The sequence below is a fragment of the Desarmillaria tabescens genome (genome assembly GCF_030435595.1).
Source record: "Desarmillaria tabescens strain CCBAS 213 chromosome Unknown EV420scaffold_33, whole genome shotgun sequence".
NCBI classification, from domain to species: Eukaryota; Fungi; Basidiomycota; class Agaricomycetes; order Agaricales; family Physalacriaceae; genus Desarmillaria; species Desarmillaria tabescens.
In genome coordinates this window covers 242,790-267,785 of record NW_026848332.1, presented here as the reverse complement: position 1 = coordinate 267,785, position 24,996 = coordinate 242,790, and the positions used below count along the sequence as shown (strand labels likewise).

At 47.7% G+C, this 24,996-nt stretch overlaps 11 protein-coding genes across 11 annotated transcripts; 6 read left to right on the top strand and 5 right to left on the bottom strand.

Moving 5' to 3' along the window:
* Positions 1-248: 248 nt before the first annotated feature.
* Positions 249-1,143, top strand: EV420DRAFT_1482482 (uncharacterized protein; the record flags this gene model as incomplete). Its single annotated transcript, XM_060469903.1, has 5 exons — positions 249-670; positions 726-808; positions 846-893; positions 947-1,051; positions 1,115-1,143. 5 exons carry the CDS (start codon positions 249-251, stop codon positions 1,141-1,143), a joined length of 687 nt encoding a protein of 228 aa, XP_060327707.1.
* Positions 1,144-1,652: 509 nt separating this feature from the next.
* Positions 1,653-3,676, top strand: EV420DRAFT_714089 (uncharacterized protein). The gene is made up of 4 exons (XM_060483191.1): positions 1,653-1,673; positions 1,726-1,811; positions 1,869-2,229; positions 2,286-3,676. The coding sequence occupies exons 3-4, from the start codon at positions 1,881-1,883 to the stop codon at positions 3,602-3,604; spliced, it is 1,668 nt and encodes a 555-aa protein (XP_060327706.1). The 5' UTR covers positions 1,653-1,673; positions 1,726-1,811; positions 1,869-1,880; the 3' UTR covers positions 3,605-3,676.
* A 488-nt stretch (positions 3,677-4,164) lies between these two features.
* On the bottom strand, positions 4,165-4,837 carry EV420DRAFT_1560623 (uncharacterized protein). Its single transcript, XM_060473824.1, has 2 exons — positions 4,535-4,837; positions 4,165-4,484 (listed from the first exon to the last, which is right to left on the bottom strand). Exons 1-2 carry the CDS (start codon positions 4,662-4,664, stop codon positions 4,396-4,398), a joined length of 219 nt encoding a protein of 72 aa, XP_060327705.1. The 5' UTR covers positions 4,665-4,837; the 3' UTR covers positions 4,165-4,395.
* Positions 4,838-6,878: 2,041 nt separating this feature from the next.
* On the top strand, positions 6,879-7,170 carry EV420DRAFT_1646104 (uncharacterized protein; the record flags this gene model as incomplete). The annotated part of the gene is made up of 2 exons (XM_060477863.1): positions 6,879-7,064; positions 7,126-7,170. The coding sequence occupies 2 exons, from the start codon at positions 6,879-6,881 to the stop codon at positions 7,168-7,170; spliced, it is 231 nt and encodes a 76-aa protein (XP_060327704.1).
* Positions 7,171-8,151: 981 nt separating this feature from the next.
* EV420DRAFT_1274226 (uncharacterized protein) lies at positions 8,152-8,745 on the top strand (the record flags this gene model as incomplete). Its single annotated transcript, XM_060467821.1, has 1 exon — positions 8,152-8,745. One exon carries the CDS (start codon positions 8,152-8,154, stop codon positions 8,743-8,745), a length of 594 nt encoding a protein of 197 aa, XP_060327703.1.
* Positions 8,746-11,531: 2,786 nt separating this feature from the next.
* On the bottom strand, positions 11,532-14,799 carry EV420DRAFT_1560606 (uncharacterized protein; the record flags this gene model as incomplete). Its single annotated transcript, XM_060473823.1, has 11 exons — positions 11,532-11,841; positions 11,899-12,851; positions 12,913-13,147; positions 13,231-13,413; positions 13,466-13,792; positions 13,841-14,078; positions 14,131-14,181; positions 14,230-14,379; positions 14,429-14,467; positions 14,517-14,690; positions 14,746-14,799. The coding sequence occupies 11 exons, from the start codon at positions 14,797-14,799 to the stop codon at positions 11,735-11,737; spliced, it is 2,511 nt and encodes an 836-aa protein (XP_060327702.1). The 3' UTR covers positions 11,532-11,734.
* Positions 14,800-15,527: 728 nt separating this feature from the next.
* On the bottom strand, positions 15,528-17,462 carry EV420DRAFT_1274087 (uncharacterized protein; the record flags this gene model as incomplete). Its single annotated transcript, XM_060467811.1, is given in 4 exon segments — positions 15,528-16,443; positions 16,478-16,731; positions 16,870-16,938; positions 16,956-17,462. The coding sequence occupies 4 exon segments, from the start codon at positions 17,460-17,462 to the stop codon at positions 15,528-15,530; spliced, it is 1,746 nt and encodes a 581-aa protein (XP_060327701.1).
* Positions 17,463-18,203: 741 nt separating this feature from the next.
* Positions 18,204-19,266, bottom strand: EV420DRAFT_1274085 (uncharacterized protein; the record flags this gene model as incomplete). The annotated part of the gene is made up of 2 exons (XM_060467810.1): positions 18,204-18,852; positions 18,905-19,266. The coding sequence occupies 2 exons, from the start codon at positions 19,264-19,266 to the stop codon at positions 18,204-18,206; spliced, it is 1,011 nt and encodes a 336-aa protein (XP_060327700.1).
* A 276-nt stretch (positions 19,267-19,542) lies between these two features.
* EV420DRAFT_1703029 (major facilitator superfamily domain-containing protein) lies at positions 19,543-21,137 on the bottom strand (the record flags this gene model as incomplete). The annotated part of the gene is made up of 5 exons (XM_060479516.1): positions 19,543-19,980; positions 20,036-20,110; positions 20,162-20,935; positions 20,988-21,005; positions 21,074-21,137. 5 exons carry the CDS (start codon positions 21,135-21,137, stop codon positions 19,703-19,705), a joined length of 1,209 nt encoding a protein of 402 aa, XP_060327699.1. The 3' UTR covers positions 19,543-19,702.
* A 62-nt stretch (positions 21,138-21,199) lies between these two features.
* EV420DRAFT_1560601 (uncharacterized protein) lies at positions 21,200-22,145 on the top strand. Its single transcript, XM_060473822.1, has 3 exons — positions 21,200-21,780; positions 21,836-21,997; positions 22,063-22,145. The coding sequence occupies exon 1, from the start codon at positions 21,324-21,326 to the stop codon at positions 21,735-21,737; it is 414 nt and encodes a 137-aa protein (XP_060327698.1). The 5' UTR covers positions 21,200-21,323; the 3' UTR covers positions 21,738-21,780; positions 21,836-21,997; positions 22,063-22,145.
* EV420DRAFT_1646100 (uncharacterized protein) lies at positions 21,746-23,674 on the top strand (the record flags this gene model as incomplete). The annotated part of the gene is made up of 3 exons (XM_060477862.1): positions 21,746-21,997; positions 22,609-23,315; positions 23,413-23,674. 3 exons carry the CDS (start codon positions 21,746-21,748, stop codon positions 23,672-23,674), a joined length of 1,221 nt encoding a protein of 406 aa, XP_060327697.1.
* Positions 23,675-24,996: the final 1,322 nt, after the last annotated feature.

The window sequence follows — 24,996 nt, the reverse complement described above, 5'->3', positions numbered from 1 at the left end:
CATCCAACCACCCAATAAAACTACCCTATCGCAATTGCCACAGCTATAACCTACCCGGTCCGAGTCGTGAATGGGAGAGGGTTTGCGGCAAAAGCCGAATTCGATCTTTCACTGCGACGACTATGCCATTGCCGTCATCCTCCCATTGCTCTTCCACCTGCCGCCTCGTCGCTGATGATAACAACGCCGAAGTTGAGGCAGAAAGGCTGTTTGAAGGGAAATGATCTTCAGGGTCTACTACCTTCTCAATGCCGAGTCAAGGATTTCCTCTACTGAAGTCGCCGTCGGCCGATTTACAAGACGGGACCTTCTCTCATCCCATCCATCATGGAAACACCAGTATCACTCCGAGTTCCAAGCACCTACCCCTCATTGATGCTACGCTAGGGTCAGGGATATCCATTGTCGCTTCCGGAACTGATTCGAATCTTCCTCCTGATTGTGTGCGCTATGGAACACAAGTCGGCGACGTTGCTGATGACGGGAGATTCAAGTACCTTTTCAAGGTGTTCAAAGACGCTGAGGATCCTGTCAATCTGAACTGGCATAGTGTTCCTCCTGGTTTTGTACCGCTCAAGGTGGATCCTCGTATACGGGAAACATCGGAGTTCTACGATAGGAACTCGACGGTTACCATGTCTGTCGCGAAGCAGAGGTCGACCGGAGTTCTGTGCATTTTCTTCTTTTCTTCCTCCTTCCGGCGGCCTGTTTGACTGGGTGTATAGTTTCAACTCTACAAGCACTATCACGCGAGGCGCCATCCTCACCCTTCCCGATGGCGCCAAACGCTACGATTGTGAACTCTCCGGTCTGCTCGTGGAATATGCTTCTGTGAATACCCACAGTTGGTACCAACACTAGTGGAGAAAACCAAGGCACAGGAGTCCACAACGGTACGCTTATCTCTTCGAGGCTCGCTCTTGGAATACCACCTACCGGATTTCAGATTCGGACAGTCAGATGTATGCCCTTGGAGAAGGACGCACGAGTACGGCAGTCTCAACGGTATTGGCTCGGATCTGGTCTATATGCGTAGTTGGCATGCACACAGGTACGTAGCCGCTTGCTAATATTAGAATCCAACGCTGTAGAGCTGATTGGCTTGCATAAATAGATCCCTACTACCCGTTGTTTGGTGGTTAGAGAGAGAATAGGACGTATCGATAAACATCACAAACGCGGCTGATGAACAAGGAAATGTCTGCCTTCTGCCGTATCCCTATAGAGTTTCAACAAAGCCGTCAGTCAAGCCGTCTTCCGGTGTCACGTAAACTCATCTCCCATCAGACAAATAGCCACCAGACTCCTCGAACGTCACACGTGTATTACCGTCTTCTTGTTCAACATGATCCTTCGCATCGGTACCTTCACCCAGAAGTGAAGCTCCAGCACATTTATTTGTGCAAGATGAAGAAAGGCTGTGCCCAACAGGGAAGAAGGGACAAGACAGATACTGGTGCCGTATTCCTTCGTTTCATATCCACCAATTATCAGCATATCTGACCCGCTCGTATAGCTCCCAAGGTGCTGCATTCACTTTAATCATTACACAAAGGATATCATATACATAAAGTCGTTCTCTCCCTTGTTCTCTTCGTTTTGCGCTGGGCAGTCTCAACAAAGCCTGTCCCTCAGGTTCACACTTGAACTTCTAGTTGCAGTTTAGGTGGCCGGTACGTTCCTTTGTTTGGGCTAGAATGGGAGCTAAACTTGTTCTCCTTGTAGGGACCTCGTGCTTCTGCCCGCTCGTGCTCTTATATCGCTCAATATCCCATACTTTGATTGCCCACCGTAAAGGCCGTTAATAAAACGTAAGCATACACCTGCTATCATATTCTACCTTACGGATCCTGATGTTTTTGTGCTAGCAATTCATCGACATGCAAACCTTGATCCTCGTCTTCTTACTCGCTGTAAATGTCAGCGGCGCCTCTCCAGACGATAGCGACTCTTCAAGCTTACCTCCTTGTTCGAAAGAACTCAGGACGAAGCTGAGCATCATCTGGAGCTGTCTAGCTACGATATTCGCGTCTACATGGCTTGCTGCACATCCCAATGTCCCGGGGCGTAAGCTTACCAAGGAAGGATCCTTGTGGCGAATTTTTGATCGTCGAGCAATCATGTGTTCTCTTGAGCGCCTGAAACTGATGCTGATTGCGATTCTGGCGCCGGAGGCCACGGTCGGGTGGGCTATACGTCAATTCCTAGTCGCAAGGAAGGTTCGCGCATGTAAAGCATTCACGATTTAGTTTTCATAACCCATGAGCTGACTTCCTACGTGGTAGATTCCTCCAAGGATCACGAACTGAAGCTGGTCCACGGTTTTTTTGTTAGCATGGGAGGGTTCTATTACGGAAAGGAAGAAAAGCTCGTCACTTTAAAAGACGTTCCCAAGTTCTTGGAGCCACTGGCAAAAGTCCGCGACTTCGATATCAAGGACAAGAGTAAAGGAGACGCACTTTCTAAAATGGTTGCCGTCCTCCAAATATCCTGGTTCGTGGTCCAGTGTTGTGCACGAGGCGTTCGGAAGCTGCCTATCACGCTGCTGGAGATGTCGGCCCTTGCATTTGCGATGCTGAGCATCGCTTCTTATGCGGCATGGTGGGAAAAGCCGGTTGATGTCCTGTATCACATCCGTCTCGAAGAGCATTCTTCGCTGGATCAAGATCAGGATGATCGTGCGTCTCCTGAAGTCTTTGATCTCTTGGATGTCGACACAAAACCGGCGGTGGCTCTATCTCCCTCTAGAAGTTTTGACACCCTCGACAAGCTTTCTGGAGTCGATAGCTCAAACCCCATAGAACTCCGTCCTCCTCCCAGTATGGCCTCTTTTGAGCCAACCGCGGGTTATAGCAGTGGTTGGCTTAATATTTCCGACGCTTCAACTCTGAAAAACACCACCACCCATCCTGGACCTTCTCTACTGGAACTCATCAGATGCTGTTTCAAGACTGCTGAGCGTTGGAGAAAGAGAGCTATTGGACCTTTTACGGGGATATACTTTTCGATGATGGGCTTCATATTTGGCGATGACATTGGTTCGGGGGTTGAAAGACCTGTGCCAACTGCTGCAATCGGTGCCGTGGGGATGTCGTGTTGCGATGGCGATACATCAACAGAGGCAGACCATTTTCTGATGCGTTTGTTAGCAGTGCTTTATGTGGGAGGCCTGTTTGGGGCAATCCACTGTGCGGCTTGGTCATTTGACTTTCCTTCGCATGCGGAAAAAGTGCTATGGCGGACGTCATCTCTCGCGATTATAATTGGCCTAGTCAATGGCGTCGGTCATATACTCATGCGGAAAGGATTGTTCACCATTTTTGGTGTAATAAGCAGCCTAATACAACGGGCGCGAAAGGGCGTTAGGCGCAGTCGTGTTTCGAGCAAGATTTCCCCACTGTCCGACGATTATATCGTGATGGAAAAGAATGGCGTTCTCAAGACATTCATGGACTTTGGGTCGATTGTCTTGTCTGTTTTGGGTGCCGGCGTGTACATCGTAGCGCGGATTACTTTGATTGTCCTTGCACTCTTAGAATTCCGTTCATTGCCGCCACTGGCTCTTCGTACCGTAAATTGGACAACGTTCATACCTCATATATGATATTACGATTCTATCTACCTGCCTATGTTACTGTAGTAATACACAAGGAAAAATTCACTGCGGTATATCTCACTATGTAGAATGTGTAACATCCCACCATCCCACCATCGCGCAATATTCTTAGTTTATTTTTAATTATTTAATTTACTTCCCCCTACCAGTATCGGGCCCAATATTCTCGACAATAAAAATACAGACATTGCGAAACTTAGATGCGATACAATCCGGCAACTGCTGAATGTAGCTTTGTTTCCCAATTTTCCAATTCGATTTTTTGTCTTTGCCTATGTCTCTGTGAAGGTCAGATAGGATGAAAGTCAACCAAGGCTTTCAGTCTAATATAGGATGACAATTAGCCGGTTCCAGGATGTTCGTAGGCTGAGTATCAACCTAGCCTCGGTAGGATGTTTATCATCCTAAAATGGCCACTTTCAGTCTACGCCCGCCAGAGCCGCTGAACCGTGTTTTTGGATGATTCTCACGCAATATCAGGCTGAAATCAAGACCAATTTTAGGCTGATTATCCATCCAATATTTGCATGAATATTAACCAATCTACAGGGCAGAGGTAACAGAAAAACCATTTTCATTTAGGCTGTGAACTAACACAATACTATGCTATATGATATGATACCAGACATATATAACCCAGATCTATCGTATGAGCCTGTTACAAAAGAGATACCTCACCGTGTTCTCAGTAACCGTGCACACGAGAACAGTGCAGGTAGACCAGGCTTGTAAGGTCCGAAATACCAGAGATGGATGTTAACACCTGAGATTGCGCATGCCTAGCACCAAGCGCTGTAACTGTGTGTCAGTACCTCGCAAGGATCGCTAAAAAATGCGGCGCACCAGGAAGAGATGAGATAATACAGTGCTGTACGAGATCATTAGCAAAGCTTCGTGTTCAGATGATAAAGCACGTACCATACATAGAGGTATTGCTTATTTGCACAGTATTTATCGTCGCTAAAGCATCGTCCAGACATGGGAGAGAGCGAGCAGAGAGTAACCGAGTACCAGTCATCGCACATAGAGACACCCAACAGTCCAGCATCAGAAGGAGGTTTCGGAAGGTCGCCAAAGACTGAGGTACCACCCAGGCCCTAAGGATTAATTGGACGAGGCAGCCCCAACGATGAGGGAAAGAGCAGGATGAGAAGAAGTCGGAGTCTGAATTCACGCGATATCAACATTCACGTGATCTCTTCGGAGTTCGAATGAACTTGGAGCAAAATTCCACTCGCCAAGGCCCAATTCAACGCACTATCGCTCAGCACCCATTAAGCGGCAGCGCACGGAACTCGTAATACATGTGTATATCAGTTTCGTTGATGCCTGTAGTTAATACCATACCATTTTAGGGTTTATCCTTCTCAGCCAATCATTGGATGATAATCATCCTCTGGAAAGACGTAAATTCATCCTATGATCTCCACAGGCTTCAGCCTAAGTCATCAACCAAAGGCAGATGAGAAAATATCCTAGGAGCCCTATGAGATATCATCCAAGATGTAGGTTGAATTGAAATCAACCAAATAGTAGCCATGTCTAGAATGAAGGCTGCTTATCAGCCTAAAACGTACTGATTATCATCCTGATCGGGCTTCACAGTGTGTGTCCTCTTACCGGCGTCGATACACAGACTCTGACCTCGCGCGCTCTGAATGGACGACATATACGACCTTCCGATGTTACAGAGACAGGATACGTGCTGCTGCTCGCTCCTTTTCAGCTGCTTCAAGTTTGCAATGTAGCCTTCAGCCCATCCTAGGTTGCGTTTACTTCTTGTCAATGCCCTTGCAAAGTCGAGAGTGGAGCAACCCGTGCATAGACAATGCCCTCTAACGTCAATGTTTAACGATGCTGCTTTCATCATCCCTGATATCGAAGTCTGGAGTTACTCAAAGTCTCTTTTCTACCCGCCAATATTCTCTCCCCCGAGAGGAGAGTGCGACAAGGAGAGTATGCACGAATATTCGCATCAATGGACGTTTGGAGAGGTTGGAGTGAGTGGTAAGTAGGCTCGCTTTAGTAATTGGTTCACACAAAATAACAGTATCCTTTATTTCCAAAGTCATCATTAGCGACCCCATTGCGGAGCTCCATTTCGCTGTCAACGTTCAAACGTTCGCCCTCACCTGTAGCATCTTTTCCTTCCAAACTGATATCCTACTGCTCGCATTCAGATTCACCTCAAGTTCAAAGTTCAAACCATGCCCTGACACACCACACGTTGTACTTCTCTGTAAAAGGCGTGGTACGCCACAACACACGAAGGAGACAAATGCAGCTCATCCGCGGGCGAGTCCTAGCATAGCCTAGAAAAGGTGGTTCTTTGTATCGGTGAATGCTTCATCTTCTCACGTACTTTACTCATACCTACGACGATGTCAGATGCCCTTACCACCAAGGTTCGAACCTCGGCACTTCATCTCTATGTACTCCCAGAGTCAGCAGCAAAGTACTTCGAGTACAATCCTATCCACTCGCTCAAAAAGTTACCGGTGCGTAATGGAAAAGGGCCGGTAGGGGCTGCCGGAAATTTTTGTAGTTCTCTTCCATTAATAATGACAGGCATCGTCCTTCTGTATATCTTCCAAAAGATCAATGGACGTTTGTGCACCGTTCTTTTATTTCCACAATGTTTGTAAGTTACCCGGGCGGGTCTGGTCCGTGGACGGTGCGTGCGGCAGTTTTCATTTTTAACTGCTCAGGGAATCTTTCTGTCCCAAGACTCGTGTGTCTACCCTTCTACTTCACTGCTACAGTAGTGTTGAGTGTTTTTGCTATCATTCTCGTTATCATATGTTTCTTGTAGGGGAGATGAGTGTGCGATATTACTTACAATAGAGAGGTTTGAATGTGTATCTTTGTTATCGTGAGTCTTAAGATCCGCGTCTGGAACAAGAAGAATGAAGATCCGTTGGAGGCTGTCAGAGAATTCAATCACAACTGTGGGTGATTTGTTTGTGTTGTGATGATTAGGCTAATAATGTCGGAGTTGAAGTTTTCTAGCTTTCTTCCAAGAAACAGGCATCCTCGGTTGGAGTACCTACGGCGAGGCTGCAAGAGCAGCTTGCTCCAAGTTTTGTTTTCTCTCCTTCAAAGTTTAAGGTGATAGTCACAAAAGAACATTTCGACCAATGGGGAACCGGGTCCTGCACATCGACATGTTCTCGTGTCCTTGGTCCTCCCGGGCCGGTGGGGTTAAAAAGTCTCGTCAGTTTTCCCCAAGCTTCCCCGTACTTTCCTACGATCCCATTCTAACATGGACCCAATGTTTTTAGGCCTTGATCTATCGACTCTGGGGCTGAAGGCTGTCGTCGTCCAGGAGGACTGCGTCATCGGGCGAGGTCACATCCCAAGGTTGGAAGTGTACGATCTTCTTATGACCCGTATGAAGGCAGCAGGAGTCGACTTCTCTGCTGTTTCAGCCATATCTGGGGACGGACAAGTAAGTGGATATTCTATTGATGCATGTCTCTCAGAGTGACTCTTTAATACCTTTTTAATAGCAACACGGTTCTGTCTATTGGTCCCACGATGCCAAAGCTCTTTAGCCAACTTGGATGCATCAAAGAATTTACCTGGCCAGTTATCTTCGAAGGCTTTCTCGTTGCAGAAAGCGCCCATCTGGCAGGACTCCTCCACCACCCGTGAATGCTGTGAACTGGAGGATACCGTTGGTGGCGCCCAAGCTCTCATGGACATCAGTGCCTACGAACATTTTACTTATTTCAGGCCGCTTCCGCAGACTACACACCCTAGAAATTTGCAAGCCACGTCCCGTGTTTCATCGTTTATGCCGTCTTTGTTTCTTGGCAAGATTGCACCCATTGAAATATCGGACGCTAGCGGCATGATGATGATCTGAATTGGTAATCCGCAACACGCCACGTAATGGGCGAAGGCGCAGGGGTATAGTGTCCTACTGCTATGTACGTCTATACCGCTACTTGGTGTACTACTAATCTACTGTTCGACTCTATGGGATGTGTAACTCTCGGGTAAAATTCTATATGGCTGTTTTCGGTCTGCTGGTAGCATGAACTTAATGGAGATTCTTACTTCACTCATATTCATTTGTGCTTATCATGGGGCCAGAACTTGCTCAGCCGCTCTCGTTCAGGCTGAAAACCTGCTCTGTCACCCTGGAATAACGACGTCTATTTTTGGAAACCTCCAAATCGAGGAAGATCTCCGCGGCTCAGCGCTCACAGGTGAGTCGCCCAAGGCTGAGAGCTGACGGCAATCCTAAGGTGCCAAGCCTTGACTCATGACTAGGCATAATCAAAGATTGTATGGCTTCAGAAAGCCTATAAGAACGAGCATTATCTATCCTTAAGCTTTGTCATCAGCAAATACTTAAGCAATAAACATCCAATCGAACCTTTACAACAACTTTCAAAGAACCTTTTCAAAACCACCAAAACCGTGAGTCAAGAACTTCGTCCTATCCTTTCCTCGGAATGTCAACTCAACTGACAGCGATTCAGAGGTCTAGGATTTGGATTTCAGACGCCTCTTTCACCTCAACAACAATGTCTCAACGAGCTCAAGACATCTACCCTTCATCGATGCTGTCCAAGGGTCACGGTTATCCATCGTGGCTTCCAGACATGCCTTCAAATTGGCCTGAGGCTTATCTTTGTCATGGAACGCAAATTGGCGACGTTGGATTTCTTGACGAACATGGAGGATTCGAATATCTCTTCAATGTGTGCAAGAGTGCTGAGGATCCCATTAATCTGAATAGAGTTCCTCCCAACTTTGTTCCCATTCAGAATCCTGGGGTACTAGAACAGCGCGGTTTCGATAAGGATTCGGTGATCACCAGTACATCTGTTTTGGTACAAAGGTCGACTGAAACCAAGCATGTTTCCTTCTACTACTCAACTGTTCCCCTTTTGACTTGTAACAGTAGTTTCCAATTCCCGAGTTCAAACACTCGGGGTGCAGTACTCATCCTTCTCGATGGCAGCGAATCTTACAATTCCAAGAATCCTAGTTTGCTTGCGGAATACGCAGCTTCCAATGCTCATAGCTGGTACAAATACATTAATGACGATCAGGGTAGGATGATCCGGAACGGTTCGCTGTACCTAGTCACTGGATGCGACAAATGCCGCTGGTAACGGATGTTTCGCCGATTGGCATCCTACACTGGAATTCTACGCTCCTGAACCGGAAAAACCACACTACCGGTGGGTGAAACACTGTGCGAGTGGACTTCACCTTCGGTATCACCACAGCGAAGGAACGGTTGCGAATCAGACTATCTTCCTGCACGGATACTCCATCTCTGTTCGTACCAAGAGGGATGACAGCATAATGCGATGGATTCTGGGAATGTCAAGAACACGGGTGGGCATGAATCTTTTTTTTTTTTTTCAAGCTGTGATGTTGAAATGTGATCGCAGGATGCGATTCCATACTGCCCTCCACATGGGCCGCCTGGTGTGTGGGTTCAGCGGTTCCCGGCCAAAGGCGAGGTAAGTGGCATCAGTCCTCCAACGTAGGGATGTATCGATTGGATTTAGATTGTCAATCCCTCAGCGTCGATAAACAATCATATATTGGACACCGTAAGCTCTCGGTGTCTCTGTAAAGATGTACTCACTGACCCCGACTCCTAGTACTGTAGCACCAATGTCGCACTGACTCATGATCACTACATGGGCATGGTAAATAATGTACGTTGTTGTATCTGTGGCGAATCTTCCACTTTTACTGACAAGGTTCGCTAGGTTCAAAAACCACTCAAGGCTGTAGAGCTTGTAAACAATTTCATCCCCAATACCGACCTAGTTTTCATCACCAAAAGTAAGATATATGTCTATCGTTGACTCGTACTTCTGTCTGAATTCTAACTGCTTGCTTTCAGGCTCAGGAACGAATGGTGCATGGATAGCCAACCGAGGTTTTACAGATATACTCGGAAAGCAACGCCGGAGGTTCGACTCGAAAGATGTGGAGATGCTAGAAAGACTGACGGGTACGTTTTGTAGTCTCTGAGTCGTCTCAGAACACTCCATGTTGACCGGTCCTTAGGTTGTGCGCCTGAACAGACTAAGGGTATAATAGGGCTGCGGCCGCATTTACCGGTTCGAACCCGATTAACGCTAGCGCTGAGGGGTGGTGATACCCAGAGGTGGTGGAAAAAAGACGACAAAAGAGTAGAGTGAAAAGAGCATCCCACCTAGCTTCGCATGTATATACTTGTGGAATCTGTATATTCTTGTCAATCTAATAGACCTTAGAGTCGGACATTTTCCACGTTGGTGGAGGAGAGGAGCTACTTATAGAGGTTCAGTTGGTGTGACGAAGATAACCAATGAGTAGTAGGGTGTCCTACTTGCGGTATTTTACTGCCCTCGCACCACCACCCAACACGCATGCGGCAAATGCCGAATGACTTCCTGTGACTACTTCCCTCGCTCCACCCTTCCATCTCGTCAAGGTCATACACGTAGAAGTGATACGCCAATAGAAGAATTTGGAGAGCACATGTCTGATCAATGAAGCAAGACAAGGGAATCTAGATGCGAGAGGTCGTTGGGCTCCCAGCAACCTCACGGTGGCAGGTGATAATGCAGGCGATGGTTATCTTTTGATGAACTCCTTCGTGGGCTTGGTCATGATACCATCCTGTTCAGGATAACGACCCTGCTGTTGAACATGTTACTACCATAGTAACGAAGCTTTGATTCGACGTCCGTAACGTGTTACCAAACTTGGAGTATACGTCCTCAGCTCATGGAGCACCCTCGTCCAAGGTGCCTTAGTCGTTGCGCCTCAACCTCTGGAAGTAAGTCCCGAATGAAGCTGCTCTCCATCCTTCCCCTCAGAAGGCGCCTCCAAGTAACCACCATACCGCTAGGCTATAGGAGCGATATTGCTCGGTAGCTGCCCAGGTTCGAACACTGGTAGCCTGCCCTCGATTTCGGAGATGTGTTTTTTCGGAGCGAGTGGCCGGCTCTGACTTGGAACGAGGTAGTATGTGTATCTCCAGTCCGAACGGCGCTGCATGTTTGCCCTCCACAAAGTTACGCCTTCTGTCCGGTTCAGGGTTGGCCTACTCGTGGAGTCCTTGGCCATCGTTTGTGCAGAGTCGAATGGATGACATCCCATCAGCTGTCAATTAGGAATGCCAGCAGACATCTGTACGATACTTTACCACCGCGGAGCAAAGTCCTCTCAATCGGTAGCCCAGATTTGAAACCTAATGGTGTCTATGCGTATTTCGGTGTTTCCCCCTCCTTGTAATTACCACAGTGCTATGGCTTTACTCTATATACTGGCACCCGTCCACCGGACCGACACAACCCCAAGGCCATGCTCTCGTCTCTCTCCACTTAATTCCCCACGTCATTTCGCTCAGGACTTGAATGTTCCTCCTCTGAAATCCCGCAACATAATTGTTGCACCTGTCTAATGCGCACGATTGCATGAACTCAAAGGTAAGCAATTTATGTATTGCTCCTGCGACGACTAATGTCCACAATCTCAGGTAGCATATTCGGTCTAGTGTTCTTAGTAGATTTTACGAGAGATTATCGATGTTCATTTACCCCTCCAAAGCGAGACTACGACCCTCGGAGATTAGAGTTTAGAGTTTAGAAAACCGGTATAAAGGCATATTAAATTTTTGCGGAAACGCCTGCTGTGGGCTATCTCTGTTTTCTTGTCGGACATATATTGAAGTATGAAGCAAGCAAGTGCAGAGAATGCAGAGAAGCACTAAGCATCCGAGTATCGGGGAAATAACGCAAACAGAAAACACAAAATTTGCCGTAGTGAAGTTTCTTCGTTCGCGCCAGTGGCTCTGAGGATAAGGGAACAGGGCTAACCAGTGTAAAACGTAGTGTGACAGAAGGTGCACGTGGTCGCGGTCACGTCGGTCCGAGAGTCCAGCTTTGGGCAAGTGCACCGCACTTCGTGATTCTACTACAAGTTACAACAATATATAGTACACTTTCGCTTTTTAAAGATATTGTAAGAGGCCCCGCGAGACAGATTAGTATAAGATAAAGTCCATAGACATACTAGGCTGATGTGTTAGGGGAAATTCAAAATACAGCATAACACAAAAGTTTAAATACTGACGACATAATCATAATGAACTTAACTTTGTTCCAAAGCGTCCTGGGTCATAAGGACGACTGGACACTCCGCAAAATAGTCCGGGCATCCGCCAATCCAGTTGTGTGTCATTGCTGTTTTTGCAGACGCTACGAGAACATCCAATCAATTTGTCTTCCTTGGCTCTCCAAAAAAAATCTACTCACCAGCATTTCTTGTCCACAGGTTCCCGGTTATACTCGTTACTGCCATCCCACATGCTTTAGCCACCTCTGGACTCCCATTGGCGCCCACCCTCTTCAAAATAGTGATTCCACCCGCACTGATAATCTCTTTCCTTATCGCAACTCCCCCGATGTCACCCAAAAAACTAACAGCAAGTGCCATCTCCACATGTATTTGAGGTTTTGGCTCATCCGCAACCATCCTTAGGGCATCCAGAAGCGAATCCACCACTCCAGCGTCCACAAGGGCCTTCCTCGTGCCCGAACCCCATTCGGCGCAACCAAATCTCTGCACCGCAAATGCGAACGATCCCAGAGGCTCAACTTCATCTGAAGGAAGGACACTCGGCAACCTTGCAAGCCCCTTCGCAATGCCAGCGTCTAAGAGAATTTTAGAAATATCAGCGCTGTTGGGCCGCATCATGCACCCAACCGCGCGCGCAGCCCATAACAGTATCGAAGGTTCTGTCGATGATGCAAGGTGCTCCGATAGCCATCCCACACAACCAGCTTTGGCCAATGTTTTGCCAAGTTTGATGGATCGAGCTATACGTGCTATGGCATACAATGCCGCAGATACATCATCCGGCGACGCACTGGGGTCCGAAGATGCACGCCTCAAGTACTCCACAATTTCGGGAATGACGCCAAGGTCGTTGAGCTGGTCTGCTTGAGCATCGGTATGAATGAGTATACCAAGACACCAAGCTGTCATTCGAGCAGTCAGCAGAGACGACCGAATACCCCGTTCGATAAGTATGCGGACTAAATTTCGTTTGATTAGCCCAGTGGAGATTTCGGGGGTGCGGCACATGCGATGCAGACACCATATAGCGAGGGTGACGACATCTTGCGAGAGCGATGAGATGACTAGCTCTATCAAGGTATTGACGGTGTTGGTGCGGAAAATCGTATTAGCACTTATTGAGTCGTGACTATAAAGGAAAGCATCCATGAGGAAAGGCGAACGAAGAAAGGATCATACATTAGACATACGCGACGAGACCAAGACAAGCCAGGACTATCTCCAAGCCTTCTCCATTCGCTGCTCGTATTTTGAGAAGATGGATCAAGGTCGGGATAATACCTGCGGTAACCAGTCTCTCCGCGCCTTTATCGGACTGAGCAAGGAAATGCACTTTAACGAGACACGAATCGATCATATCACGGCTCCGTGTGGACAGCACCTCTGATTGCAGTGCGCCAACCAATAGAACAGCGTTGACGGGTTCTACACACACGTTAGCAATGTTACCGATACAGGTTAGGCGCAAACCTTACGTGTGATACTGGAACCGGAAGCGTTGTCACTACGGATGGACTGCCTGTCCCATGACACTGTAGAGTCGCTCCTCCCCAGACTCGTGGGAGGCGCAGATGGCGGAGCATATGTAATTCGCCTGCCGAAGCGTGGGTCCTCTTCAGGGAACACTGGCAGACTTGGAGAGTAAGCTTTTCCAAACGAAGAATAGTTTGTATCCCAAGTTGACGTCGGTTCTGTGACATCTCGAAATGAGAATAATTAGAAGCCTTCGGACGAATGACATACCGAAACTGGAGGGAGCATTGTGACGATTTTCTCGATAAGACGAGGACGGGAGAGACGCATGCCGTCCCGAAGGCTGCAGTGAGATGGACCCATTAGATCGTGGACTTGCGCTTCGTACACCGTCATCCCTCTCACCGAAAGGCGAAGGTGATATGTTGAATCGAGCGGGAGCCGACTCTGGCAAAACCGGAGAACCCGAAGGCGCTGCCATGGATGTAGACGCTTCATACGCCGGTAGACCTGAATCCAGTGACCTTATGGACTGTGCCGGACTTCTGATACTCCCAGTCGACATATTGTTGAATCTTGACGAAAGGGCCCCTACATCTGCTGAACTGGTGGGATTTAGAACATTAAGTACTTGTTGCTTCTTGCCTTTGCCTGGAACGTTGACGGGTGCACTCTGCCACAGTCGGATAATGATGTCGAAACTTGGCCGAAGGCGGGATTCCTTGTGCCAGGACTCTTCGATGATCCCCCATATGTGGTCAGTCAACCCGGCTCTCGCCTCAATGGTTGGATCTGGACGATCGGGTCGACTGTTCTCATATACGACGAGTTGGTATATGTGCTTCTCGGGAAGTACACCCCATGGAAGTGTTGAAGTGAAGAGCTGCAAAGGTCATCAGAAAACGTCGTCGCGAAGGGGTTACTGGTGCATATACCTCATAGGCGCTCATAGCAAATGCGTAAACATCGGAAAGAAACGACGTCGTCTACGATAACAGATGAGATCGGAAGGCACATCGCTAGAGTGTGCTCACCCCTTTCCAGGCCTCAGGACTATAGTACCTATGCGCTTCTTTATTCTGACTTGTCTGGAAATCCATCATACTCCAATCAGAGACACATGCATCTCCGGAATCATTGATGAGAATGTTGGATGGTTTCAGACCCCCGTGCACAACGTTACACTGATGAAAGGACGTTAGAAAAGCTCCCGAGGATTGTAATATGACGTACTGAATGAAGATATTGCATGCCCAAAGCAGTTTGAAAGACCTAAGACGTCGTGAGATGTGTAGACATCCATGAGTAGAGCTATACGCACAATTTTACGTCGATCGACATTTGGGTTTTGATCCAAGTATTGGCGACTGTTCCCATGAAAATAGCATGGCATGATGATGTATAGTGGACCTTGGTGGTCTGGAGACATGCCAAACACTTGAGAGATATTCGGATGGTTCATTTTCTGCCATTGCTGCACGCGATTAAGCAAATTCTACAAAGGAACAAACGGTAAGTTCCTTCCTATCAAATGAAGACATGAGACGCACATCGGGTGACACTTCGGTACTTAACACCTTGATCGCAACAATAACACCATTCATAGTTCCTCTGAAGACGTTACTAGTTCTCCCACCACCCAAACGCAATTCCTTGTCGTAAGTTATATCTTTATGACGATAAGATGAGGGGAGCGATGCAGGCAATCCCAAAGGCTGAGGTGAAATGGACACAGTAGATCGTGGACTTGTGCTTCGTAGGCCACCATCCTTTCCACCCAAAGGTAGGGGAAGTGCCGAAAAACCGAATCGATCTGGTACCAACTCCAGTAAAACTGGAGAAGCCGAAGGTGCTACCATAGATGTGGACGCTTCATACGCCGGCTGACCTATAACCGGCGACCTGATGGGCTGCATCAGACTCTCGATCCCCTACACCGACTTAAAACCTTTTGATTTGCTAAAACAAGAGATCATACCTTGTCAGTGTATCTAGACAGTCTGGGCTTTGGCTTTTGTCTCTGGACAACAGGGATGGTCATTGAGGCCCAACTTTGGTCAAAGATAGGTGTGGACTGGGCTTCACATTCAAAGGGCATTCTTCTCCCGCCAGAAAATGGTGATAACTGTGAGACAAATTCCAGAAATTCCACACCGACTGGCTCTCTGGTCACGAAGAATTTGAAAAAGCTGCCATTTACGTCTTGGCCCTCTGGGATGGAAAATTGAACTGGGGATCTGTGTCCACCAAAGCCGAATGTAGCTGTGCATTGGGGTTGGATGAGAGTGTTGGAAGGAGAAAAAATATCTAGAGGACATCCAATTGGAAAGGGTTACTGGCTGATATCAATAGTAAATGCGAACTCACTTATTTTTAGAGTGGAGACGTTGAAGTGCAACAAATTGACATATATTTTGACCGCAGATGTGTTATGGGCAATAAACTCATAATGGCGTCCGAGTCGTTCAAGTGGAAGGAATGGAATCGAGACAACTTCGACGGGTTCGTCCTCAGCATCATGCAGCAAATTGTTGCCAATAGGGTCCCTATCCGACTCGACTTCTTTCATTTCAATGGAGACGAACGTGGATATGGGAAGAGGACTTGACATGATGACTTGGGAGGTGAAATGCGCATAGCAGTCAATAATGTTTCGAATGTTGGCGATAGCATGAACTCTCGAGGTATGAGAGAACCTTGAGGGTAAGCCTATGCTCGAGCGGACAAGACTGGTCCTGTTCCCTCGGTCAAAGAAAACAATGTCGCCATCTACTGTCAAGCATAGATCTGCTTGTTCCGGATCATCAACAGTGCTAGGGGAGACCATGAGCTCAGATCCAGCTTCTCCAGTGAGAACCTGGGCCAGGAAGCTCGAGTCGTTGCAGTAAATGGTAAAAATAGGGGTGGGAACTCTTATGCAGTACGCGTACCAGACACGATGTTTCCTATATGTGGTGAAGATGGTTTGGTCGACAGGCCTTAAGAATGAGACAAAAGCCTCCACTGTCTCTGCAGTTGCAGTCGTGAGCGGACGCTCCTTGTCGCATACATCGGTTCTGTATATCTCGAAGATAGAACCAGCAACAATCCCATGAAAAGATCCAGCACACAGAGAAAGGTGGGGCTGTTCCTTTTCATGATGGCAGAGGATCCGGGAACTCACAGCAGTATTGCGACGGGAGTTAAACAGAGGTTGGGTGATATACTTCCCTTCCGCACGTGGTGTTTGGCTTGGACATGTGGTTAAGCTCCAGTTGCATAGGTAAAAGAATTGTTACTTACTATTGTGGCATATCGAGACGATGGATCAGCGATTTGTACGTCAGCTGGCCTATTTTCCATTCCCTCAAGACCTTGAGCAACGCGCAAGTAAAAATGCCTTTTCCTTGTTCCTCATAGGCAGACTGGCGACGATTACACGCTGCTATGAGAACATGCGATCCCAGAGGCGATGATGTAATTCCCGAGGCACTGTGAGTTTGGCGAGAATGGATCTCCTGATCACAGCTGGAAAAAAGTCTTGGTGGATTAGAAATCTGACGCGATTTTGCCGTTACAATATCTTCTGATGATAGACAAGGAAGGGGTCATGGTTCTGCTAGCGTATCAGATGATGAATTGGTACCAGGTTTCGACTCCACAGCTTGAGAAATTCCTTGAGGTACCATTGCTACGTTTCGTGCAATGGCAGGCTTCCGTTTATTGCTTTGACCAGCAGCATGACAACAGTCGAGTATCAATGTCTAAGGAGAAGTTCAACGGCATGTATGTGATTTAATGGCGTAGAACGTACGATGTTATTGCCCTTGACAGCCGACAATTCCAGAAGAAGTTGGTTAATTGTCCTGTGTGGAATACCGTTGATGATGTCGCCATTTTCGTCTATGTCGCCAATATCAGTGGGGCAAAGCATCTTGACTTCATCCCCAAGAGCTTCCCAGTCTGCCCATGCGACTGGCGCGGTAGTTGTAGCACCATACCCTGCAAAGTATATAATAATTGCTGCCTTATCCTGCTGTATCTTTGCATTGTCTTTCATCTTGATGAACTCGCCAATGATAGCTGATCTTGTCGCCTGCCTATCGCGAAGGCTAATGATATTTGCCTTTGGGGTCCGCAGGTCTTCGAGAAGATAGGTTTTGAATTCATCAGCATCGCTGGCGGCACCTTCTAGATTGTCGTACTTCGTGCACTTGTATTCATCTATCCCGATGACCAGAGCGAAGATGTGGTAATTTTGTCTACCGTGCGGAATGATTTCGGCCATTCATTATGGTTTGAAAACTTTGAAAGATTAGGCTCTCACCGAGCAAGAGGGTTTCCAAGTATGTCTGTGAATGCTCCATTTGCTATCCATACATCATCTTTTCCCCAGCCTGATAAACAGCAGTTATGAATTAAGCACGACTATATAACGAGGATGCCTTACTTTTGTTGATAAGAACTGGGTCATTATTAATGGCGTAGTTCACGAGCTCCACAACATCGAGTGGATTCCGAAGCTAGTGAGACTGCGAATGAAACCAGGTGACGGTATCAAAGTATGGCAGCGTACGTTATTTACCATATCCTTCCACTGATAGTGATCATAAGTGAGCGCAACACCGGCGCCGTGGTACTAGAGAGCAGAGACGAAGGAGGTCAGCTGGGTATGCCCTTACGGAGGCACTAGCTTACAGTATTCAATATATGATCATTTATCAAAGCCGATGGATTGACAATCTAGTAATGAAGGTCATTACTTTTCCACCATGCTGAAGCATTGATACTCACCTTGCCCTTCCCGGGGAGCTGCTGGATCAATGTGTCAGTCTGCATAGTTGTGTGGCCGTAGGGAATGTCTGTCGCCGACTCGTCTTCCGAAGATTCCAGTACCTCGCCCGCCGACGATGCAAGTAATTCGTCATCTAACGAGCCTCCTACCTCGGAGTCCGCAAAATTAGGCGGGAGTCTTCCAGTCGTATACCTCTTCATCCCTGCATCATGACTCTGCGATCGGTTTTCAGCATTATACGACTTTGTAAAAAGGAGCTAGCGGTATCACCTGGGTGGTTCCCGACGTGCTCATTCCCGTCGTTGCCAATACCACGTTCCTTTGCTCTGTAGCATAAGGAACCCTAGACTCAGCCCGCAGCTGCTTACAGTTTGTCATGTCGCTCTTGGATACTTTCACCGTTTTGACACCTAGTAACAACCGTAACGCCGATGATTCACGGACCGAGATTGAGTATCCACGCAAGAAGACAGTCTGGTTCGCAATAGCTCCTGGTGTCATGTCGCGGTGGTGACTCCGTTTATGAACACCGGATTGTACCTCCCACCTGTAGCGTAATGTTCCGCTGAGTTCTGCAACACCAGTAGTCAAAAATTTTAACGATGCACAGCGCGACTGTGTGAGATGTGAATAGCACGCGTTACCCCAAGAGTAGCACTTGTCGCATCCGGTTACAAGGTATAGCATACCATTACGGATCTGCCTGCCCTGTCCCTGGCCGTTAAGGTATTTGTACCAGCTATGGGCATTGGCTATTGCATATTCTTCGAACATGTCAAGAGATGCGCAATCGTAGCGTTCGCCGCCATCTGGAAGGACAAGGACGGCACCCTGCTCGCTTGAACTCGTAAATTCAAAACCGCAACCCGCCCCCAAGGCAGTGCTACACGATATCAGTAAAAGAAAAAGACTTGGAATTGAAGAAGAGAACGCACGGTGCTTCGGCTGATACATCAAACTCAATCGACTTTTGTTCCACCGCAGAGGTGGTAATCGTCGAGTTCTTATCGTGCATTTCTAATCGCTCTAGTACACCAAGATTCGAGTTACTTGTCAGCGGTACAAAGCCTGGAGGAACCCTGTTTAGGTTGACTGGATCATCAGCATCCTTGCACACATTAAAGAGGTACACGAATCCTCCGTCATCAGCAAGATATCCAAGATCGCCGATTTGTGTTCCGCGGCTAAGATAAGCAGGGGGAAGATTCGAAAGCGGGTCCGGAAGCCACAATGGATATCCGTGACCCTTGGGTAGCATCAATGGGACATAGATGTCTGGAGCTCTGTCTGTCACCATGAGAGAAGAAGTTGTAGAAAGATAAGAATGCTCCTGCTCTGTTATACGCGCGTGAAGCTATAGCCACCTATTTGACAGCTTACGGCTCAAGAACAGCATACAGCTGCGCATATGTGCTCCACCACTGATTAGCACCTTGCCAGCCTAGTAGTATTTGGCAAGAATGTATAGTCCATGTCGGCATGAACTCATTCACGGAGAGCAGGCAACGGCATGGCCCTACGAGAGACTGATACTTCGGCGAGTCCTGTGAGCACTATCCAAAAACACTATGAGGTTTAAACGTTCAGTCTGGAAGTTTAACTAACACTTAGCGAGCAACATGACTTACAACAAATAACGTATAATCTATTCGTGGATTTAATTCATATAATCACTCTTCTCTCCTCTCCCTTTCATTATCCTGTACCTTTGGTGTCAACGGCGTTTCCTTAATTCAAACCGCTGCTACCACCGTTACCCCTGCAAGGGCCACAGTAAACCAAAATACGATGTGTACCGCCTCCCCGTACGCGTGCCTCATAATCACACGAAGACTTCGTGGAAGCGTGGTGATACTGTCAAGGGAATGCCTCACTTGGCGGACAAGTTCATCGACATCGACATCTTCCCCAGCCAGTTCCCGCTTGAGCACAGTATGCAGTGTTCCTTGAACCAGCGTACTTCTGACTGAGAGACCTACAACAGAACCGAGGGAACGGAATAGATAGGATACTGTATGTGATCTAATGTTAGCACGCCGTGTTGAGTATCAAAATAGCTTGTTTACCTGCTGTAGCGACCGCCTGATCTGCATGACCCGTATTTGCAATGAGAGAGATGAGAGAAGTAGTTATACCACCCCCTGACGAATCATATGAACAAACTGGACAGCAAAAATGATGGAAACACGTACCATTGCCTATGCTTGCTATCACTAGACCCAGTACCAAGCCCGCTGAGGAGGTCACAACCACCCCACTCATGAGCACCACGGGCACGGCCCCAGCAAGGAGTAAGAGGTACCCAGCCACCGTAACCCAATAAAACTTCCCTGTCGCCTGCATAATCAGACCACCAATGAGACTCCCTGCTACACCACCTATGACGCTCGGGATGAACCACAGCCCTACCCGGCTCGCTGAGAATCCGCACATGGCCTGAAAGTATAACGAGAGGTGGAATAACATATGCATATTCACCGCCACTCCAAAGAAGTTGACGAGGTACGATGAGGTGAGCGCACGGGAAAGGATGACTTGTGTTGGTGCAGGGGGCTCGCGTGCAGTGTGCTCTGTGATGGGGAACAGAATAGAGAACAATGCAGAGCTGGTAAGAGGGCTGATGGTAAGCGGTGCTGACCAGGAGACGTTTCCTCCGTTATCGAGCCCAAGGAGGAGGAACACCGTCAGGACGAGAGTGAATGACCCGAGGAAATCGACACGTCGAATCTTGCTTTTCAAGCTTGAATCATCATGTATCAGAGGGTAAAGGTATCTTGGAGCCAAGGAGACAGAAACAATGGCAATGAGCGCAATAGGGACTTGTAAAAGGAATGCCCAGCGCCAACCAATCGTATCAGCCAGTATCCCCCAAGAGGCGCGCCGACTGCGTTCCCTGTCGCAAAAACGATACTGATAAGCTCCTGTCAGATCCCCTACTTCCCCAGGGCGGCTCCATTGGGACGGCACTAGGGGAGCACACGACAATATCCGCGCCCTCTTGTACCAAGTTCCGATTACAGAGCAGAATAGCGTACGCTATTAGCAAGACACTATGAATTTTAGTTAGCAACGGCAAGTGTTACGGCGATCTGATAATCCTGTACCGTTATTTCGTTCAACACCCAATGCAATAAAACTACCCCATCGCAGTGCACATATAACTTGCATTGTGGAATCGGTCCGAATCGTGATGACTTGATGGGAGAGGATTTGCGGCGAATGCCGAATTCGAACTTTCACTGCAACGACTATGCCATTATTATTGCCATCATCCTCCCTTTGCTTTTCCGCCTGCCGCCTCATCGCTGATGATAACGAGAGGGAAGTTGAAGCAGAAAGGCTGCTTGAAGGGAGATGATGTTCAGGGTCTACTGCCTTCTCAATGCCGAGTCTAGGATTTCTTCTACTCAAGTCGCCGATTTACAAGACGAGACCTTCTTTCATCCTCCCATCCATCATGGCAACACTAGCATCACTGCGAGCTCCAAGCACCTACTCTCATTGATGTTACGTCAGGGTCACGGATATACACTGTGGCTTCCGGAACCGATTTCGAATCTTCCTCCTGATTGTGTTTGCGATGGAACACCATTCGGAGACCTTGGATATCTTGCTGATAGCGGGAGATTCGACTACCTTTTCAACATTTTTATGGGGACACTGAGGATCCTGTTAATCAGGATTAGTATAGTATACCTCCTGGTTTTGTACCGCTCAAGGTGGATCCTTGTAGATGGGAAAGATTGGAGTTCCACGATAGGAACTTGATGGTTACTATGTCTGGCGTGGAGCAGAGATTAGCTGGAGCATTGTGCGTTTTCTTCTTTTTTCCCCTTCCGGCGGCCTGTTTGACTGGACGTGTCAAGTCTACGAGCACAATCACGCGAGGCGCCGTCCCCGCCCTTCCTGATGGCGCCAAACGCTACGATCGTGAACTCCCCGGTCTGCTCGGGGAATACGCAGCCGCGAATGCCCATAGTTGGTACCAATACTATAATGGCCAAGACAAGGCATGGGGATCCGCAACGGTACGCTTATCTCGTCACTAGATGCGACGAGGCTCGCTCTTGGAATGCCACTTACCGCATTTCAGATTCGGACAGTCAGATGTATGCCCTTGGAGAAGGATGCATCAGCATTGAGTACAGCAGTCTCAATGGTTGACGCAAATCGGGTCTAATTTTGGCATGCACACAGGTATGTAGCCGCTTGCCAATATTAGAATCCAACGCTGACTACCCGTTGTTTAGTGGTTTGAGAGAGAATAGGATGGTATACATCACAAGCGCGGTTGATGAAGAAAATGTCTGCCTTCTGCGGTATCCCTATAGAGTTTCAACAAAGCCGTCAGTCAAGCCGTCTTCCAGTGTCATGTAAACTCACATCCCCTCAGACAAGTGTCCACCTTAGGCGTCCAAGAACGTCGCTCCTGTATTATCGTCTTTTTGTTCAGCAGGAACCTTCGCATCGGTACCTTCACCTAGCAATGATGCTCACGCACGTCTATTTGTGCAACATGAAGAAAAGCTGTGCCCGACAGGAACTGTGATGTGCCGATATACGTTCATGGTGCATGTATTTCTGGCGGATATCCAGATATACAACCCGTAGCGTAATGGCTGAAACATCCTTTTGAAAGTTGCCTATCACACTGCTGGAAATGTCGGCCCTTGCATTTGCGATGCTGAGCATCGCTTCTTATGCGGCGCGGTGGGAAAAGCCGGTCGATGTCCTGTACCATATTCGTCTCGAAGAGCATTCTTCGCTGGATCATGATCAGGATGGTCGTGCACCCCTCGAAGTCTTTGATCCCTTGGATGCCGACACAAAACCGATGGCACCTCTATCTCCTGCTAGAAGCTTTGACGCCCTCGACAAACTTTCCGAAGTCGATAGCTCAAACCCCATAGAACTCCATCCTCCTCCCAATATAGCCTCTTTTGAGCCACCCGCGGGTTATAGCAGTGGTTGGCTTAATATTTCCGACACTTCAACTCTGAAGGACACCACCACCCATCCTGGACCTTCTCTACTGGAACTCATCAGATGCTGTTTCAAGACTGCTGAGCGTTGGAGAAAGAGAGCCATTGGACCTTTTACGGGGATATATTTCTCGATGGTGGGCTTCATATTTGGCGATGACATCAGTTCGGCGGTTGAAAGACCTGTGCCAACTGCCGCAGTCGGTGCCGTGGGGATGTCATGCTGCGATGGCGGTACATCAACAGAGGCAGACGATTTTCTGGTGCGCTTGTTAGCAGTGATTTATGTGGGATGCCTGTTTGGGGCAATCCACTGTGCGGCTTGGTCGTTCGACTTTCCTTCGCATGCGGAAAAGGTACTATGGTGAGCGTCATCTCGCGATTGTAATCGGCCTATTCTATGGCGTAGGTCATATACTCATGCGCGAAGGAGTGTTCACCCTTTTTACTGTGATAAGTAGTCTAATACAGCAGGCGCGAAAGGGCGTTAGGCGCAGTCGTGTTTCGAACAAGATTACCCCAAACGATTATATCGTTATGGAAAAGAATGGCATTCTCAAGACATTCATGAACTTTGGGTCGATTGTCTTGCCTGTCTTGGGTGTTGGCGTGTATATCGTAGCGCGGATTACTTTGATTATCCTTGCACTCTTAGAATTCCGTTCATTATCGCCACTGGCTCTTCGTACTGTATATCGGACAACGTTCATACCTCATATATGATAATACGGTTTTCTCTATCTGTCTACGTTGCTGTAGTAATACACAAGGGAAAATCCACTGTGGTACATCTCACTACGTAGAATGTGTAACCTTCCACCTTTGCAAGATTCTTGATAACAAAAATCGAGACATTGCAAACATTGCAAAACTTCGATGCGCTACGACGCGGCAACTGCCGGATGTAGCTTTGTTTCCCTCCAGCAATTTGTTTTTTTTTGTCTTTGCGTATACGTCTTCTTACCGGCGCCGATACACAGACTTTGGCTTAGTGCGCTCTGAATGGACGACATACTACTATACGACCTTCCAATTTTGTATACACAGAATACGTGCTGCTCTTCGCTCATTTTCTACTGCTTCAAGTTTGCAATGTCGCCTTCAGCCCGTCCTAGGTAGCGTTTACTTCTTGTTGATGCCCTTGCGAAATCGAGAGGTTGGAATGAGTGGTAAGTAGGCTTGCTTTGGTAATTAGTTCACACAACATAACAGTATCCTCTTACTTCCCCAGTCATCAATGGTGACCCGATTGTGAGCTCCGTTTTGCTGCCAATGTTCAAACATTCACCCTAGTGTTGCCGCGACTCAGCTAGACTCGGCTCGGCTAGACTTATCCCGACTTTGGTAATTGTCCTGAGCCGAGTCGGCTTGAGTCGGTAATCATATGTCGGCTAAGCTAAGCTTCGGCTCAAGTCGGCTTGAGCTCAGGCTAATGATCCAAAAAGGAAGTCACTGGGTTAAGATGTACTTTCCAAGGTGAAAGGGCTTATAAAATCCTTCAGAATCAACATCTAGTGATACATAGGTACTCAGCTTGTAGCTATGTAAATATATCTTCAATACAGCTGTAAATTCCAGCCACTTCGCCTTTTTAGGAAAATCTTCAGCTTGATCTCGGCATCTGTCAGGGTATTGACGTTCAAACTTCAGCGCTCCGTTTTATGGTATTAATCAGCATCTTGGATTTTCAACTGCCTTGTTCCATGTTGGAATATTATTGTATGCACCACAGGGTATGATTTTACGTGTCCTAGGGGACAATAAAAGTCAAGAAAACATACAGGCCTAATTAGGTATCGTCATCCGGCTAAAGCGACTCAAGCTCGGCTTTAGCCGGCTCCTAGATGAACTTGAGCCTAGAACGAGTCTGAGCCAATAGAGGCTCAGGCTCGGCTTATTAAGACTCGGCTCACCGGCTCAAGCGACTTTAAGCCGAGCCGCGGCAACACTAATTCACCCTCACCTGTGGCATCTTTTCCTTCCTAAACTGATATCCTACTGCGCGCATTCAGATTCACCTCGAGTTCAAAGTTCAAACCATATGC